At 38.4% G+C, this 20,798-nt stretch overlaps 1 protein-coding gene across 1 annotated transcript in view; it reads right to left on the bottom strand.

The window, feature by feature from the left end:
- Nucleotides 1-15,648, bottom strand: part of LOC133664612 (gastrula zinc finger protein XlCGF57.1-like) — a 22,060-nt gene extending 6,412 nt beyond the window's left edge. The window contains exons 1-2 of the mRNA XM_062069384.1: nucleotides 15,280-15,648; nucleotides 12,645-12,935 (exon numbers count right to left, since the gene is read on the bottom strand). Coding sequence (XP_061925368.1) covers nucleotides 12,645-12,935; nucleotides 15,280-15,403 — 415 coding nt within the window. The 5' untranslated portion in view covers nucleotides 15,404-15,648. The remainder of the gene's footprint in view (nucleotides 1-12,644; nucleotides 12,936-15,279) is intronic.
- Nucleotides 15,649-20,798: the final 5,150 nt, after the last annotated feature.

The following is a 20,798-nucleotide window of genomic DNA, read 5'->3' as shown; positions in this document are numbered from 1 at the left end:
CGCGAGCAACCTGGTCGATGTTGCTTGGGATCGCTTCAAAACGGCGTTCCTAAAGATACTAAATGACATGGCTCCTGGGAAAACAGTCAGGATCAAAGCCCGCTCGGAACCATGGATGAATCCGGACATATTAGCTGCCATAAAAGACAGAGACAGAAAATACTCCGAATACAAAAAGTGTAAAACAGAAGTAGATAAACAACCCAATAATATCAACCTCAAATCACTCCTTTCAACTCTCAAAAAGCAATGCAATAAATTAAGAAATAAGTCAACCAACCAGACTAAATCCTTAAAAAAAAAATACATTAACGACAAAATAGAGGAAAACACAAATAAGCCACGTTAGCTCTGGAAAATTCTCAACAACCAGCTTCCTGGTTGCAGCCAGAAACTTAAAGGCCTACTGGGGACGGCGTGGCGTAGTGGGTAGAGCAACCGTGCCAGAAACCTGAGGGTTGCAGGTTCGCTCCCCGCCTCTTACCATCCAAAAATCGCTTCCGTTGTGTCCTTGGGCAGGACACTTCACCCTTTGCCCCCGGTGCCGCTCACACCGGTGAAATGAATGATGAATGAATGGTAGGTGGTGGTCGGAGGGGCCGTAGGCGCAAACTGGCAGCCTCGCTTCCGTCAGTCTACCCCAGGGCAGCTGTGGCTACAAATGTAGCTTACCACCACCAGGTGTGAATGAATGATGGGTTCCCACTTCTCTGTGAGCGCTTTGAGTATCTAACAATAGAAAAGCGCGATATAAATCTAATTCATTATTATTATTATTACTGAAATGAAATATTATTTAAACGGGGATAGCAGATCCATTCTATGTGTCATACTTGATCATTTCGCGATATTGCCATATTTTTGCTGAAAGGATTTAGTATAGAACAACGACGATAAAGTTAGCAACTTTTGGTCTCTGATAAAAAAAAAAGCCTTGCCCCTACCGGAAGTAGCGTGACGTAGTCAGTTGTTCACCTCCTCATATTTTCCTATTGTTTTCAATGCAGCTAGAGCGATTCGGACCGAGAAAGCGACGATTACCCCATTAATTTGAGCGAGGATGAAAGATTCGTGGATGAGGAACGTTAGAGTGACAGACTAGAATGCAGTGAAAGACATCTTTTTTTGCTCTGACCGTAACTTGGGTACAAGCTGGCTCATTGGATTCCACACTCTCTCCTTTTTCTATTGTGGATCACGGATTTGTATTTTAAACCACCACGGATACTATATCCTCTTGAAAATGAGAGTCGAGCACGCGAAATGGACATTTAAAGTGACTTTTATGTCTACGACAATACATCGGTGACACACTTAGCTACTGAGCTAACGTGATAGCATCGTTCTCAAATGAAGATAGAAACAAAATAAATAAACCCCTGACTGGAAGGATAGACAGAAGATCAACAATACTATTAAACCATGTACATGTAACTACACGGTTAAAAATTCTCAGCCTGGTAAGGCTTAACAATGCTGTTGCTAACGACGCTAAGGCTAATTTAGCAACCGGACCTCACAGAAACATTAGCGCTCCACCTACGCCAGCCAGCCCTCATCTTCCCATCAACAGCCGTGCTCACCTGCGTTCCAGCGATCGACGGCGCGACGAAGGACTTCATCCGTGGGTTTGGCGGCAAGCATCGGCTAGGCGTAGTAAGTAGTCCTTGTTGTGTTGCTGTAAGTATTGTACTTAGCCGCTAATACACCGATCGATCCCACCTACAACTTTCTTCTTTGCAGCCTCCATTGTTCATTAAACAAATTGCAAAAGATTCACCAACACAGATGTCCAGAATACTGTGGAATTTTGTCAAAGAAAACAAGAGGTTTCTGTATCGGGTTCGATGGGGTCCAACCACTTCCGTGGATTTTGTGACGTCACGCGCATAAATCATATCCAAAGGAGTTTTTCAACCGGAAGTGTGGCGGGAATTTTAAAATTGCACTTTATAAGTTAACCCGGCCGTATTGGCATGTGTTGCGATGTTAAGATTTCATCATTGATATATAAACTATCAGACTGCGTGGTCGGTAGTAGTGGCTTTCAGTAGGCCTTTAAGCTCAGTTACCAAGGTTGATCTTTGGTCCGATAGTATAGCTATCAGCTCAGATTTGCTAACGGCTGCAGGATCGGCCTCTGCCTTTTCTTGTGATTTTGCAGATTTGGGAGGCATTGTCGGTCATGAAGCCTGTTGTTTATGCACCGTAGTAGTAGAAAGAAGTTACCAGCGGTTAGATCAGACCTGGGCATTGTACGGCCCGCGGGCCGCATCCGGCCCTTTGCGCATCCCTGTCCGGCCCGCGTGAGGCCAATCATAAATTACAAAATACATTTCAAAAAGTATCTATGTCGAGTGTGCAATACAACGGTGCTGCTTTTGTTTTGAAAAGCGTTATTTGTATTACTTCCGTGTGGACGTATGCGCGTGTGCGATTGTGAGTGAATTGAACGGCGCAATAACAAATTACAAAATAAAGTTTGAAAAACATCTATGTCGTGCGCGCAATACAACTGTGCTGCTTTTATTTTGAAATGTGTTATTTATGCCGTATGTCCGGGGGGAACCTGTGAGTGAAGGTGCATAGAGACAAGTGATGAGACGCTAAAAAAAGAAAAGTTGATGACGAATGGCGTGTTTTGGACTGGCAAGTATTTCTTTACATAAATTAATGGTAAAGCCGTGTGCTTAATTTGTGGTACACAGCTTGCTGTGTTTAAAGAATATCATTTGAATCGCCACTACACGAAGAAACACGAGGGAATATACCGTAATGTGTCTGATGAAGCGCGCGCTAGGGAGGCTGATGCGTTGATGGTAAAACTGCAAACCCAACAAGGACTTTTTGCCATATTTCACACCCCCAGAGATGCAGCTGTCAGGAAAAGTTTTGTCATTTCTCACAAAAGCGCCAGAAAAAGTAAGGCGTTTTCTGACGGAGAGTTTATTAAGGAGTGCTTATTGGACTCTGTTGCGCTGATAATGCCCGGAGACATGGACTGTTTTTTGCTAACTTTGGATGAGAGCTTTGATGTACGTGACACCTCCAGCTGCTCTTCTTCTTACGTGGGCTAACTGCAGACTTTCAAATCACGGAGTAGCTGGCAGCCATGCAGTCAATTAAAGAGACAACCACAGGTAATGACTTGTTCACATAGGTAAATGCGTGTTTGGACATGTTAGGACTGAAATGGGACAAGCTGGCAGGTGTGACAATCCAATCCACTTTATTTATATAGCACATTTAAACAACAAAATGTTTCCAAAGTGCTGCACAACAATATTAAAAACAATATTCAAATATTATCCTTAGCTCCACCAATGACTGAATAAAAAGAAAAATCAATTACATATAAAATAATATAAAAAACAATATAAAATAAATATGATTAAAAACTATTTTTAACAACAGATGGTTGTCCAAATCTGATGGGGAGAAATGTTGGATAATGCAGGATAAAGTGACCATCAAAAGCAATCTGCTTTTGTATAAAGTTAAGTTAGGTTAAATTAAATTATTATTATTATTATTAATTATTATTATTATTATCATCATTATTATTTATCTTACGGTATATCAAAAATAATATTGAGCAAAATTTAATTGAAATATTGTCGTGTGGCCCTCCAGCAGTGCTCGGGTTGCTTATGTGGTCCCCGGTGAAAATTAATTGCCCACCCCTGGGTTAGATGCTCGTGAAATACAGGTAGGGTGCATGTCAAAAGGAAGAGTAAAGCAGGAGCTGGAGGCTAACATGTCTTTAAGCCATGCGTCCTCAACCGAAGTGATTGCCGAAACAAAAAATTGTGAATTACTGACAAGAAGCTCACTTTGTTCATGTACCGTATTTTTCGGACTATATGGCGCACTTAAAAGTCTTTCATTTTGTCAAAACTTGAAAGTGCGCCTAATGTACGGAATACTTCTGTTTGTGCTTACTGACCTCAAAGCAATTTTATTTGGTACATGGTGTAATGATAAGTGTGACCAGTAGATGGTAGACACACATTACAGATACATGTAGACTGCAATATGACGCCAGTAAACAACACCAAAACGTTATATGTTCCATTGAAAATAAAGAACATTACACACGGCGCTCAAAAATCTGTCAAAATGTTTTAGTACGACTTTGAAGCCGCACAACTTGATGGGTTGTCAACACATTATGGCTACCGTAGTCAGAGATACAAGTATTACTATGGTGTGTGTATAAGGACCGCAAAATGGCACCCATTAGCAGACATATTATCTGGTGTATTGTTTCCCAATATTATGCAAAACCAACTTTTCTTACCTTCTGGTACCTGCTGATCTGTATTTCAGATCTGCATAAGCCCTGAAAATGTGCGCATAACCGTGCCGATGCCATAGTCGATAATCATATTCTTTTTCTCTATCTTCTAGTTATGTGACATTCATCCTCCACTGTTGCCATTTCTAATATAAAGTAGTTTAAAGTTCTTACTTATATCTGTCAGTAAACTCGCCATGAAAGCGCTAAAAACATACCGGTGTAGTGAGTTTACATTATTCACCCACGGGACTTTAGTTATGAGAGTCGGACGGTTTTCACGGGACACATTTTGGGCGTTGTTGTTGCACTAGTGAGGATGAGGAGAAGCTGCTCCGTTATTGATTGAAGTAAAGTCTGAATGTCATTAAAACAGTTAGCTCCATCTTTTGACACTTCTTCCACTCCCGTCCTTGCACGCTACACCGCTACAACAAAGATGACGGGGAGAAGACGCTGTCGAAGGTGAGCCACGTAAATAAGACGGTGCATCCTGAAGTGACTGTCAGAAAGCGGCTTGAAGATGATGTGTAAAACATCATCTATGCAACATTTTGACCAAAGAACCACCATTACATGTTATGTAGACCACAAGGAAGTGTTTTACGTTTAGAAAAAATAATAATATTAGGACTCCTTTAATGTGCCTTATAATCCAGTGTGACTTTTATACACATATATATACACATATATATATATATATATATATATACACACATATATATATATATATATATATATATATATATATATACACACATATATATATATATATATATATATATATATATATATATATATATATATATACACATATATATATACAGGTAAAAGCCAGTAAATTAGAATATTTTGAAAAACTTGATTTATTTCAGTAATTGCATTCAAAAGGTGTAACTTGTACATTATATTTATTCATTGCACACAGACTGATGCATTCAAATGTTTATTTCATTTAATTTTGATGATTTGAAGTGGCAACAAATGAAAATCCAAAATTCCGTGTGTCACAAAATTAGAATATTACTTAAGGCTAATACAAAAAAGGGATTTTTAGAAATGTTGGCCAACTGAAAAGTATGAAAATGAAAAATATGAGCATGTACAATACTCAATACTTGGTTGGAGCTCCTTTTGCCTCAATTACTGCGTTAATGCGGCGTGGCATGGAGTCGATGAGTTTCTGGCACTGCTCAGGTGTTATGAGAGCCCAGGTTGCTCTGATAGTGGCCTTCAACTCTTCTGCGTTTTTGGGTCTGGCATTCTGCATCTTCCTTTTCACAATACCCCACAGATTTTCTATGGGGCTAAGGTCAGGGGAGTTGGCGGGCCAATTTAGAACAGAAATACCATGGTCCGTAAACCAGGCACGGGTAGATTTTGCGCTGTGTGCAGGCGCCAAGTCCTGTTGGAACTTGAAATCTCCATCTCCATAGAGCAGGTCAGCAGCAGGAAGCATGCAGTGCTCTAAAACTTGCTGGTAGACGGCTGCGTTGACCCTGGAAAAAAGAGCTGGACTGCTGCTGAGTGGTCCAAAGTCATGTTTTCTGACGAAAGCAAATTTTGCATTTCCTTTGGAAATCGAGGTCCCAGAGTCTGGAGGAAGACAGGAGAGGCACAGGATCCACGTTGCCTGAAGTCTAGTGTAAAGTTTCCACCATCAGTGATGGTTTGGGGTGCCATGTCATCTGCTGGTGTCGGTCCACTCTGTTTCCTGAGATCCAGGGTCAACGCAGCCGTCTACCAGCAAGTTTTAGAGCACTGCATGCTTCCTGCTGCTGACCTGCTCTATGGAGATGGAGATTTCAAGTTCCAACAGGACTTGGCGCCTGCACACAGCGCAAAATCTACCCGTGCCTGGTTTACGGACCATGGTATTTCTGTTCTAAATTGGCCCGCCAACTCCCCTGACCTTAGCCCCATAGAAAATCTGTGGGGTATTGTGAAAAGGAAGATGCAGAATGCCAGACCCAAAAACGCAGAAGAGTTGAAGGCCACTATCAGAGCAACCTGGGCTCTCATAACACCTGAGCAGTGCCAGAAACTCATCGACTCCATGCCACGCCGCATTAACGCAGTAATTGAGGCAAAAGGAGCTCCAACCAAGTATTGAGTATTGTACATGCTCATATTTTTCATTTTCATACTTTTCAGTTGGCCAACATTTCTAAAAATCCCTTTTTTGTATTAGCCTTAAGTAATATTCTAATTTTGTGACACACGGAATTTTGGATTTTCATTTGTTGCCACTTCAAATCATCAAAATTAAATGAAATAAACATTTGAATGCATCAGTCTGTGTGCAATGAATAAATATAATGTACAAGTTACACCTTTTGAATGCAATTACTGAAATAAATCAAGTTTTTCAAAATATTCTAATTTACTGGCTTTTACCTGTATATACACACATATATATATATACATATATATATATATACATATATATATATATACATATATATATATACATACATACATACATACATACATACATACATACATACATACATACATACATACATACATACATACATACATACATACATACATACATACATACATACATATATATATATATATATATATATATATATATATATATATATATACATATCCATCCATCCATCCATTTCTACCGCTTATTCCCTTCAGGGTCGCGGGGGGCGCTGGAGCCTATCTCAGCTACAATCGGGCGGAAGGCGGGGTACACCCTGGACAAGTCGCCACTTCATCGCAGGGCCAACACAGATAGACAGACAACATTCACACTATATACATCTTTTTGTGTCGTTCGCCATTGCCGGGTCTAAATTGGTTGTCAAAGGGTACCAACTTTTGCGTCACTTCCTGTCAATGAGAAAGGACGCAAAGAAAAAAAGCTCCGCTTCTGCTACCGGAGTTTTTGTTAAGTCTGAAGATTTTGACCACTGATTTGCGATCACAGCCACAGGAGAGTCACCTGGCATCTTCGATCTGATTTTGGTCAGTTGAGAGGCACTGATACGCTGAAATAAGGCGAGTGGAATAGCCGTTAGCCTCAAGCCAAAGGCGCCTCCCGCAGTTCAAAGCGGTTGCCTAGCAACCAAAAGTTACGGCGAGTTTACAGCTGTTTTAAAGTGATCCCGACGTCGCAGAGTGATATAAGTTGACAGGCTGACACCTCAAATTGATCTCTGAACGGCGCAAGGTACGAAATTGTTGAAAAAACAAGTTAAAAGTGCCGCAAGTCGCTAAAGAAGTAACTGCCCTTAAGACATAAGAGGCGCTGACGTCAGTGACTGCCGCGATGCCAAAAGTTAAAGGATTGACTGGAAAGACTGATTTGAAGCTGGGCACAGGACATGATGGGATTCAAGAAGGGATACTACAAAAAATACTCCAGGAATTTAAAGAAGAAATGATAGAAAAATTGGAAGAATTGATGGATGGATGGAAAGAGGATATGAAAGAAATGAAAGAAGAAATTAAAGAAATGAAAAAAGATAACAACTCCAGAAATAAAGAAGCCACTGAAATGAGCAAACAAATGAAGATCCTTCAAGAAGACAACAACATGCTGAGGAATATCATAGATGAAATGGATCAGGATAAACGAATGAATGATATCATCGTGACAGGGCACCGAATTAAACCATTATCCTATGCGAAAGCTGTGAATAATGAAGGTGAACCAGATTAAATGGATATGGTCTCAGCAGAACAGCAAGTGGTCAACTTTCTGCAATCAAAAGAAATTGAAATTGACATTAATACCATCGAAACATGCATCCCACTGAACGGAAGAAACAACAACGCCACTCCAGTCGTGCTTGTGAAACTCGTAAACAGAAAATCTAAAATGGCATTGCTGAGACAGGGAAAGAAGCTGAAGGGAACAAATGTGTACATGAATGAGCATCTCACAAAACGTAATGCTGGAATCGCCAAGAAAGCACGCGACTTGAGAAGGCAGGGAAAAATCTAGGGAACTTGGAGCGCCAACTGTAAAATCTACATCAAGCTGAATGGAAGTCCAGAAGCAAGAGTAATTGTTGTCCATGACATCAAGGACCTGGACAATTTTTAAAGTTTACACAGCTACCACAACAACGATGATAATGGACTCTGACAGAAAACAAGCACCTAAATTCAGCATCGGCACTACTATGTTCCAAGGGACGACTAAACAAGAGGACCTAGATTCAGGATTGCATCCACCTACACTTACAGAGATTATTGAAACAACATCAAAGATTGTTGAACAAGAAAATATGGAACTAAAAAATTTCTGCAACAAAGATCACAAAAACCAGGATTTGGAAAATTATATAGATCCAGATACACATTTTTTCTCCCACATCAGTAATAGTTGTTTTTATTATACAGATGATCAATATAATAGCAACATTGAATGTGATAACAAATTGTCAATTATTAATTTTAATAGTAGAAGCTTGTATGCAAATTACAACAACATTAAGAATTTTTTGGAACACATCAACGAACCCTTCAAAGTGATCGCTGTCACAGAAACATGGATTGATGATAAAAAAGGAATAGATTTTGATCTGGAGGGATATGAGCTAAACTACATCAACAGAACCAACAAAAATGGAGGAGGAGTAGCTGTGTACGTGATGAAGAACCTGAACTACAAAGTGGTAAAAAACATGTCATTTGCCATAGATAATATCTTAGAATGTATAACCATTGAAATATGTCAGGAAAAAAGCAAAAACATATTCATCAGTTGTATATATAGATCACCTAAGTCAAGTATAGAAACATTTGAAGAATGGATCAAGGCAACTTACATGGACAATGGTCAAAGAATAATGTTCTTATGTGGTGACTTTAATATTGACTTATTGAACCCCAACAAGCAAAAGTCTTTACAATGTACAGCATCAGTCTATATCCTAAAATCACAAAGCCAAGCAGAATCACAGGACACTGTGCCACGCTTATTGATAATATTTTTACCAATGATTCTGATAATAACACTACAAGTGGTCTACTTATAACCGACGTTAGTGATCACCTGCCAGTTTTTACAATATATGATGGAAACTACAAGAAGAACATGGAAGACAAAAGGACATTTCGAAGACTATGCACAGAGAAGAGGATGACTGCCTTCAAAATTGAGCTACAAAAGCAAGATTGGGACAATGTGTATAATGAAAAAGAGGTTGATGAAGCATATGAACATTTCTTAAACAAGTTCATAATACTTTATGACAAACATTGTCAATGGATACAACTCAGTAACAAGCAGAGAAAGAATAATCAACCATGGATGACAAAAGGATTAAAAAATGCTTGTAAGAAGAAGAATACACTATATAGAAAATGTTATAGCACAAAGAAGTATAGAGGCAGAAATTAAGTACAAAAAGTATAAAAACAAGTTAACAGACATACTATGATCATGTAGAAAAGGATATTACAGTGAATTATTGGACAGGAACAAAAATAGTATGAGAGCAACATGGGGCATCCTCAATAGCATTATTAAAAATGGAACTAAGAGGGACTACCCTCAATACTTCTTAGATGAAAATAAAAAAAAATGACAACATAAAGGAAGTAGTTGAAAGCTTCAATAATTATTTTGTAAATATTGGACCAAAATTGGAAGAGAGGATTCCAGACCCAGTTCCAATTGAGGACTATAATGATACCATAGAGCGAAATCCCAACTCCATGTTCCTCAGTAATGTGACACAGGAGGAAATAGTTACAATTGCAAAAAAATGTAAATCTAAGACTTCAACTGATTGTAACGGAATTGATATGGAAACGATAAAAAAGGTTATTGAAGAGATCTCAGGACCATTAATGTATATTAGTAACCTATCATTTCAAACAGGTACATTTCCAAACAAAATGAAAATAACTAAAGTTGCACCAATTTATAAGACTGGAGACAAACATCAATTTACAAATTATAGACCTGTTTCTCTACTTCCACAATTTTCTAAAATCATTGAAAAACTGTTCAATAACAGATTAGAAAGTTTCATAAATAAAAATAGAATACTCAAAGAGAACCAATATGGATACAGAACTAATGTTTCAACTTCAATGGCTTTAATTGAAATTACAGAAGAAATTACCAATGCAAAAGATAGTAAAAAATGTGCGGCAGCGGTTTTTATGGATCTAACTAAAGCATTTGACACAATTAATCACAAAATTTTAATCAAAAAACTAGAACGATATGGCATCAGAGGGTTAGTCTTAAACTGGATAAGAAGTTATCTAACGAACAGGAAACAATACGTGAAGCTAGGCGAACACACGTCTACAACGCTAAATATATCCTGTGGTGTACCTCAGGGATCAATACTAGGACCTAAATTATTCAATCTCTATATAAATGACATTTGTAAAGTTACAAAAGATTTAAAGTTAGTATTATTTGCGGATGATACAACAGCGTTATGTTTAGGAGAGAACACACAGAAGATAATACAAAAAATAACAGAAGAAATTAACAAATTAAAAAGATGGTTTGACCAAAACAGACTATCGTTGAATCTTAGTAAAACTAAAATAATGCTATTTGGTAACAGTAGAAGAGAAAGTCAAACACAAATACAAATAGACGGAATAGAAATTGAAAGAGTAAATGAAACCAAATTTCTAGGTATAATGATTGATGATAAATTGAACTGGAAATCTCCCCTCGGCCTTCAGGCAAATGAACAAGAACTCCTAACAGCAGCTCCTTGAATTCCTTGAATCCCTTCTAAGTCTATCTGATAGGTCAGTCACAGCTCTTTTTATACCAAATATGTGTTATATGTGTTTTATGTCGCACGTTTGCACCAAAAAAAATTCCTAGTTTGTGAACCCGTTCTCAAACAGTGGCAATAAAACTATTCTGATTCTGATTGTAAAAAATATACAACATAAAGTTGCAAGAAACACGTCAATAATGAATAAAGCAAAACATGTTCTAGACCAAAAATCCCTTCATATTCTCTACTGCTCACTAGTGTTACCACATCTGAGCTACTGTGTAGAAATATGGGGAAATAATTACAAAAGTACACTTCATTCATTAACGGTGTTACAAAAAAGATCAGTTAGAATAATACATAATGTTGGATATAGAGAACATACAAACCCTTTATTTATTGAATCAAAAATACTGAAATTCCACGACATAGTGAATTTGCAAACAGCTAAAATTATGCACAAAGCAAACTATAACCTGCTAGCCAAGAATATACAAAAATTCTTCTCAAAAAAGGAGTAGAAATATAATCTTAGAGAAAAACGTCATTTTAAACATTTGTTTGCACGTACAACACTTAAGACCTTCAGTATATCAGTATGTGGAATTCAATTATGGAATGGATTAAGCAAAGCAATCAAACAATGTACTAATATGATACACTTCAAGAAAATCTTCAAACTTAAAGTGTTTACAAAGTACAAAGAAGAAGAACCATGACAAACATTCTCAATTTATTTCATCCATCCATTCATTCATTCTTAAAGTAATCTTACTTATCTCATCATATGAAATATGACTTACTTCACCAATTATTATTATTAAATTCTTACTATTATTTATTTATCTTTATTGTGATTACTTATGGAGTTTATTGTGAAAAAAATGTGAACAGGAAGTGAACAAAAAGTTTTGCAACTGTTATGTAAAGAAAAGGGGTAGGATTAAATAAGCTCTGCTTCTTCCTACTCCTTTTCGAACATGTTGAAAAGAGAAACTGGAAATTGTGATGTATCATGTTGTATGCTTGCATGTTTGAAATAAACTCAAACTCAACTCAACTTGTCAAGAGTACGTCCTCATCCTTCTACTATCCAGGTGAGAGGCACGATTCATGATCTGGAATAATCTTTCACCAGCACTGAAGCAAGGAAGGAGTTGGACTTGGAGTGATGTCAACATAGACACACAAGCTATAAATAGTTTGTCTGCGTTAGCACTTATAATAACAATATCACTAATACTTGGTTGGTATTCAAGCCACGAAATGCAAATGGAGTATTGTTGGCGCTTTTTGGATGGTTATAGAGGACCTCCAATTGGCTCCATTGCAAGTGGACTTTTATTTACATTTATGAGTTAGAATGTGATTTTAAAAGATATATATATATCCATCGTCATGTTTTTTATAATGATTATGAACGACAGAAAAAATTCCCCAAAAAAGTGCAGTTCCCCTCTAAATTCCAGTGATTAGATTTAAGACTTGAAGTCTATGAGCATGAAGTGATGAAGCCTACTTGGATGAGAGGACAAACGTCTTCTAAGACAAAGTGAACAGTCCAGTTGTGATGCATTGAATGCCCTGAGAATAAAATGATATGTGGATGTTGTGCTTACTTGGACTGTGATGAAGCTGTGAGGACTCAGGTGGTTTGTCTTCATGCTCTTCAGTCTTCACAGAGACAACAGTCAGTGGAAACTTGGTGACATCATCCTCCTCCTGCCCTAGAAGACACTCTCCCTCCTGAGTGATCCACACTTCCTCCTCTTCCTCTTTCATGTGGGGGGGCTGTGGATCCTCCTCTTCCTCTTTAATGTGGGGGGGCTGTGGATCCTCCTCTTCCTCTTTAATGTGGGGAGGCTGTGGATTCTCCTCTTCCTCTTTAATGTGGGGGGGCTGCTGGACGTCTGTTGGGTAAATAAGTAAATAAGATTAAGAGAGAATAGAAACATTTTTGAACTGACACTGTTAACACAATGACATCATTTGTGTTCTTTTGTGTGTTGTGTTAAAATAGTGTAGCAAAACAACCAATAAAAACATGGGAAATACCTCCTTTTTTCCTCAAATTAATTCAAAAGTGGTACAGTGAGTACAAAAACAGACTTGGAATTTTGATGGGGGTCAATTTGAAAAGTTTTTATAAGTACGAGGCAGCATTAAATGAGGGATTCTAAACTTCACTGATGTAAAGTGTGTAAATATTGACATTGTCATTACCATGACTTCAATATCATGGAAATAAAAAAAAATCTAATTTCAAAATCACTTAAAAAAAACATTCATAGTATGTGTTTGTTATCATGCAGAATACTTTTTGTTGGTCATTTTGTTGGCTGGGACAAAAGGAACTTTTAACAAAAACATGTTTTACTATGTGGTGTTTTATGGAATATCTCCATCAACAATTCCTCTTTAGGAATTGGAGACCATCTACGACACGCTGAAGGAAAGTCAGTCACTTTTATGTTCTTTTAATAATTCAAGTGTTGACTACATTGGTTATTGAAAATAAATATTTACTTTTGCTTATTGTTGCATGTAAGTCAGAATCAGGAAGTGAAATTATAACTTTAATTAGATTTGATTACGGTATAAAAATGTATTTGGTGACTGTGTGAGTTTTGTGTAAACATGTTGATACAGGTTTACATCTTCTTGGAGACTGGAACACAGATATGTGCCACCAACATTGCCTCACTTAGCTCATTAAGCAAACTACCAGGGTGAGTGAGTCCTTTTAAACCTTCATAGACCTCGTTGTTCTTTCTGACCAGTCTAAGATCACCACAAGTGGAACTACTGTATGCGGCTTAAGTGATTATTCCATCATTTTCTGTACCCATAAAAAACATAGAACCAATGCTGACAGCCACAAAACAAGCAAAGCTACAATCCTTAAGACCTACACCAGCAAGACTTCCAATGACAAACTGGCAAATTAAGACTCGCCTGGTACTTGCAAGTACACAGGTCTTTGGGTCAATTCCTAACCTCAGAAAAGTAAATAACTTCACAGTCAAAGTGGGTGACAATATTATAACAAACAAAAATGAGATTACCTATTTTGGCTGCATCGTAGAGACTAATCTCTCCAGTGAAAAAATGACTACTAAGGTAGTCAAAGAATCAACCGACAAATTCTGTTCTTACTAGCGTTGTCCCGATACCAATATTTTGGTACCAAAATGTATTTAGATACTTTTCGTTACCACAAAAAAGGGCATTATTGGCTTTATTTTAACAAAAATTCTTAGGGTACATTAAACATATTTATTGCAAGTTTGTCCTTAAATAAAATAGTGAACATACTAGACAACTTGTCTTTTAGTAGTAAGTAAACAAACAAAAGCTCCTAATTTAGTCTGCTGACATATGCAGTAACATATTGTGTCGTTTATATTCTATTATTTTGTCAAAACTATCAAGGACAAGTGGTAGAAAATTTATTATTAATCTACTTGTTCATTTACTGTTAATATCTGCTTACTTTCTCCTTTAACATGTTCTATTTACACTTCTGTTAAAATGTAATAATCACTGATTCTTCTGTTGTTTGATACTTTACATTAGTTTTGGATGATACCACTAATTTGGGTATCAATCTGTTACCATACACCATTCCACTAAAATACCCATGCAGCTGACTAGATACTTCCAAAATGTAAAATATATTCACCATTATAACACCAGAGGTAGGTGTACAAATCACATTCAACCCAGATTTCACTCCAAAAAATGTTTTAATTTGTTTGCCTGCTATACCACCAAAATGTGGAACTCCCTATCAATAGCCATACAGGAGTGTAAATCCCTTACTTCCGTCAAAGCCGTGTTGAAAATACATTACAGGTTGTAACTGGGAATAGAAAAAGCCTTTTGATTTTTTTCAATTTAATTTTCTAGCAGTATTTTTGTACTTTAAATGCTACTTTCTACATAGTACTGTGTTCTGTGTGAGTGAACAAATATTTCCACTGAAACCATGTCAGGCTTTCTTGTAGCAGTGAATGTGTACCGTGATGAAACTGTACCCTTTCCTATGCAAACTTCTCATAACTCCTTCAATCAATCAATCACACATTGTTACAAACTGAGAGGAACATCAACCTCAAACTGTCTCGTTTTCATGAAGAATCTAAATCAAAGCATTGCATCATCCCTACAAGACAAAGCATCTTCCTATTGAAGAAAAGTGTTAATAATGAAATATAAAGTTAGTAAAGATGTGAGAGTAAGAAGTAAACAAACCTGTTCTGTGTAACACAACTTGATGTTTCTTGAAAACAGCGTCCTGTAGTTGATGTTGTCGCTCCTTCTCCTCTTTTGTTGGACAAAGTTCCTCCTCATACTTTGCTATCGTTCTTTCGCACATTTTCACACAATCACAACACTTTACACTCACATTTGATCTCTACTTAGCGATGTGTTGATAACGTCCGCGTCTCTTTGTTAGCAGCTAACAAGCTAAGCTAACTAGCAAGCTAAGCTAGCACATAAAGTGCGCTCAGACTAATGTATCCGGATACAAACAATGACTAACAATGTTTCATCTACTACACAACATATATGCGTACATTGTATACACTAAATACAAATAGAGAAACAATAATGGCCAGTGGCCACGTTTAGGCCTTCTCTGTCAAACGCCATTTTGCTTTTTACTCCTTCGTCTTCTTTGGATTTCCAGCAGACTAGTAGAGCATCTTAGGCCTCACAGCTTCTTAACGGGACTTCTTCGTCCTGTCCTATGGTCCATACTACATTCTACAGTACAGGAGGTCGCGCTAGCAACCTTTCAATGGACCACTTCCAAGTTGGCTTCGTCGTTCTTCTTTTTTTTTCTGTTTAATGGCGGTTAGGGTACATGGAGGCACTAGGACCATGTAGAGGGCACTAGGACCGCTCTTTGTGGTCGCAGGAAGAGCAGCAGAAAGTTTCCCTGGAGAAAGAAATAGGTGAGTGACTAAGCTTTTTATTGTATATATATATATAATTTATTTATTTATTATTATTATTATTTGTATTTATTTTTTTTCACCACAGGCTGTGCTTCTAACATACTCCTAATACGTTTTTCCAAAAGTTCTTCTTTTCTTTATTATCAATCAGGGGCCGTATTTATCAAGCTTCTTAGAATTACTCCTAAGAAGTCTGCTAAGACTTGACTTAAGAGTAAATAAATTATTCGCTGAAAGCTGCACTTAAAAGTTAGTTATCAAGCGTCTTACTCACACTTTCAGCGAAGTGTAGGACTTTTTTTTGATTGAGACTTTTATTAGTAGGTTGCACAGTGAAGTACATATCCCGTACAATTGACCACTAAATGGTAACACCCGAAAAGGTTTTTCAACTAGTTTAAGTCGGGGTCCACTTAAATTGATTCATGATACAGATATATACTATCATATATACTATCATCATAATACAGTCATCACACAAGATAATCACAATGAATTATTTACATTATTTACAATCAGGGGTGTGGAGGGGGGAGGGGGGAGGGGGGAGGATATGGACATCAAGTAGTGGACATAGAGAGAGAGAGAGAGAGAGAGAGAGAGAGAGAGAGAGAGAGAGAGAGAGAGAGAGAGAGAGAGAGAGAGAGAGAGAGAGAGAGAGAGATCAGAAGGCATAAGAAAAAGAAAAAGTATCTGCATTTGATTGTTTACATTTGATTATTAGCAATCCGGGGAGGGTGTTAGTTTAGGGTTGTAGCTGCCTGGAGGTGAACTTTTATTGCGGTTTTGAAGGAGGATAGAGATGCCCTTTCTTTTATACCTGTTGGGAGCGCATTCCACATTGATGTGGCATAGAAAGAGAATGAGTTAAGACCTTTGTTAGTTCGGAATCTGGGTTTAACGTGGTTAGTGGAGCACCCCCTGGTGTTGTGGTTATGGCGGTCATTTACGTTAAGGAAGTAGTTTGACATGTACTTCGGTATCAGGGAGGTGTAGCGTATTTTATAGACTAGGCTCAGTGCAAGTTGTTTAACTCTGTCCTCCACCTTGAGCCAGCCCACTTTAGAGAAGTGGGTATGAGTGAGGTGGGATCTGGGGTGGAGGTCTAGAAGTAACCTGACTAGCTTGTTCTGAGATGTTTGGAGTTTAGATTTGAGGGTTTTGGAGGTGCTAGGGTACCAGGAGGTGCATGCGTAATCGAAAAAGGGTTGAACGAGAGTTCCCGCCAGAATCCTCAAGGTGCTTTTGTTGACCAGAGAGGAGATTCTGTAGAGAAATCTCGTTCGTTGGTTAACCTTTTTGATTACCTTGGTTGCCATTTTATCACAGGAAAGGTTAGCCTCTAGAATGGAACCTAGGTAGGTGACCTCATCTTTCCTGGTGATAACAATGTCACCTACTTTCATGGTGAAGTCATGACTTGCTTAAGTTTGATGTGGGACCCAAACAGGATGGAGTCTGTTTTACCCAAGTGTATGGATAGCTTGTTGTCAGCGAGCCAGGTGCAAGTTCTACACAGCTCAGCACTGAGGATTTTCTCCAACTGTGACTTGTCCTTGCCGGATACCAGCAGGGCAGAGTCATCCGCAGGACTGAATCTTAAAGGCCTACTGAAATGAATTTTTTTTATTTAAACGGGGATAGCAGATCCATTCTATGTGTCATACTTGATCATTTTGCGATATTGCCATATTTTTGCTGAAAGGATTTAGTATAGAACAACGTCGATAAAGTTCGCAACTTTTGGTCTCTGATAAAAAAAAAACCTTGCCCCTACCGGAAGTAGCGTGACGTTGTCAGTTGTTCACTCCCTCATATTTTCCTATTGTTTTCAACGCAGCTAGAGCTATTCGGACCATTACCCCATTAATTTGAGCGAGGATGAAAGATTTGTGGACAAGGAACGTTAGAGTGACGGACTAGAATGCAGTGAAATAAAAATTTTTTTCGCTCTGACTGTAACTTAGGTACAAGCTGGCTCATTGGATTCCACACTCTCTCCTTTTTCTATTGTGGATCACGGATTTGTATTTTAAACCACCTCGGATACTATATCCTCTTGAAAATGAGAGTCGAGAACGCGAAATGGACATTCAGTGCCTTTTATCTCCACGACAATACATCGGCGAAACGCTTTAGCTACGAGCTAACGTGATAGCATCGTGCTTTTACTGCATATAGAAGCAAAAAAAATAAACTCCTGACTGGAAGGATAGATAGAAAATCAACAATACTATTAAACCGTGGACATGTATATACACGGTTAATGCTTTGCAGGCTGGCGAAGGTTAACAATGCTGTGCTAACGACGCCATTGAAGCCTACTTAGCAACTTAGCAACCGGACCTCACAGAGCTATGCTAAAAACATTAGCTCTCCACCTACGCCAGCCAGCCTTCATCTGCTCATCAACACCCGTGCTCACCTGCGTTCCAGCGATCGACGGAAGGACGAAGGACTTCACCGATGCGTTTGGCGGCCCGGAGATGTAGGAAGTCAAGGTGAGGTCGCCGGCTAGCGCGTCTGCTCTCCAACAAAGTCCTCCGGTTGTGTTGCTGTAGTCCGCTGCTAATACACCGATCCCACCTACAACTGTCTTCTTTGCAGCCTTCATTGTTCATTAAACAAATTGCAAAAGATGTCCAGAATACTGTGGAATTATGAAATGAAAACAGATCTTTTTGTATAGGATTCTACGGGGTACCATAACTTCCGTTAAACTGACTACGTCACGCGCAAACGTCATCATACCGCAACGTTTCAGCCGGATATTTCTCGGGAAATTTAAAATTGCACTTTATAAGTTAACCCGGCCGTATTGGCATGTGTTGCAATGTTAAGATTTCATCATTGATATATAAACTATCAGACTGCGTGGTCGGTAGTAGTGGCTTTCAGTAGGCCTTTAAGTGTCACACTCAGAGCTGAATTACGACATTACTATGTGCCGTAAACAGAATTTTAGGTGACGTCATTTCTGTGTCCGTAGAAATGACCAATCATGGAAGGGAATCCCTTGTCTAAGAATAAAGAAATGTCTTATAAATATTTAAGTGGACAATGGGAGTGTATATTTTGACAATAAACTACAAAATAATTCAAAACACACAAACAATATTGGCAATGAATCAAAAATAAATGTTTCCTTTTTGTTGCACCTTTCCTGCTTCCTGCTCCCAGACCGTAATCAAAGAGCCAGGGGAGACACTTCTCCAGGATGTATGCTCGGGGCAACACCCTTCACTTTACCCGGCAGTGGGTCTCCACAGCGGACGACTTTAGAGTGAATGATGAGTCCGGCGATTAGTTGCAAATCTTGCTTTATTGATTGCTTGTACACAGCCAATCCAACACAAAACAAACTAGTCCCCGCCCGCACTCACGCTACCGCTCCCTCTCTTCTCTCGCCCACACACTCACTGACGTCACTCACCTCACATGCTGTCACCTATTAAAGGGCCACACACACACATACGCTACTCTCATAACATTTTCTTTCCAATTCATTAATTAGGCAACTAATTTGAAACTGGTGTGGGTGGCTCTATATATACCAACCCACTGCAGCCACATGCAGAAATCAACAAGGAATCGAAAATTATTAAATCTGTGACAAAAATAATACCAGCTCTGTCTAAACGATACCGTTTGATCAGCTGCTCGTCATCAAACAAAGCCAGGACATCCTTCCGCTCCCTGAACGTTCGCGCACGTCTCTCTCGCCTCAGTGCCATCCCCCGCTGGCAACTCCTAACCACTTAGGACACCTCTGAAGGTCTCTTAAATATCGTGGAGAGTAGGAGTGATTCTTAGACTTAAGAAAGTTGATAAATAGCTTTTATTCTTAAGTTTGAGAGTAGGACCAAATTTCGCAAATTCTCAGGGCTGAAGTGTAAAATGGCACTCTAAGATGCTTGATAAATACGGCCCCAGAAGTGTCACCAGGACGTCCCCTGGCCCTAACACTCCATGAAGGACATTTACAGGCATTGACCTCCATCTTACATGGACATTCACATGGACATTGTTAACATCCATATTATCAACCTTCCTGTTTGGTCCTTGTGTGCCAGCTGTTTAATGGCAAATGTTTTTGAAGAAACTGGAAATGTTCTGTTTTGCACATTTTACATTGATCAGGATTTATTTAATTTAAGTATGACGTTTAAAGCAAGTGCTCTTTTTCACACTGCTGTGGCGGTGTGTGCGGACCTTTCTTTCTTTCTTGTTCTTGTAAGTGTTCCTTTTTTGATCCAGCACCCATCCCAATTGTTTTTTTTTATTTTGTTCCCCCTGTTTTGCACATTTTGAAAAAATAAATGTTTGGTTGAAGAATACAATTTTCTTGTGATTATGGTATGAATAGGACTTACAGTAAGTGCAACAGTGGTCTAGTGGAGGTGTAAAGTTCATTTTTCTAAGCATTTTGGCATTTTTAAAGCATTTTTTCAGGCCCGGACTGAAATAGGGGACACACAAATTTTACAAATGACACCAAGAATATTCCAACCGCCCGCGAGATGTCCCTTATTTCAAAGTCTGGGTGTTGGCAACCCTAATGGTTTGAAAAAGGCATTTGGTCGCTGATGCACTTATTGAGTGATAAAAGTAATATAATATTTTAAGATTTCATTAAGTACGACCTGCAAATAGACACAAATATTTAAAAGAAATATAAAAGCTTTTGTTCAAAATATTCTAAATAAAGCATATCATCTTTTTCAGAACTCTTTTCTAAACTTTCTGGGCTTTTGGTGGATGGACACAATATTACAGATTTGAAACTCTGAAATTAAACAACTACTTACT

This window comes from Entelurus aequoreus, linkage group LG14 (genome assembly GCF_033978785.1).
Source record: "Entelurus aequoreus isolate RoL-2023_Sb linkage group LG14, RoL_Eaeq_v1.1, whole genome shotgun sequence".
Lineage (NCBI taxonomy): Eukaryota > Metazoa > Chordata > Actinopteri > Syngnathiformes > Syngnathidae > Entelurus > Entelurus aequoreus.
The sequence above is the reverse complement of the archived record's forward strand: the minus strand, read 5'-3'. Positions and strand labels throughout refer to the sequence as shown.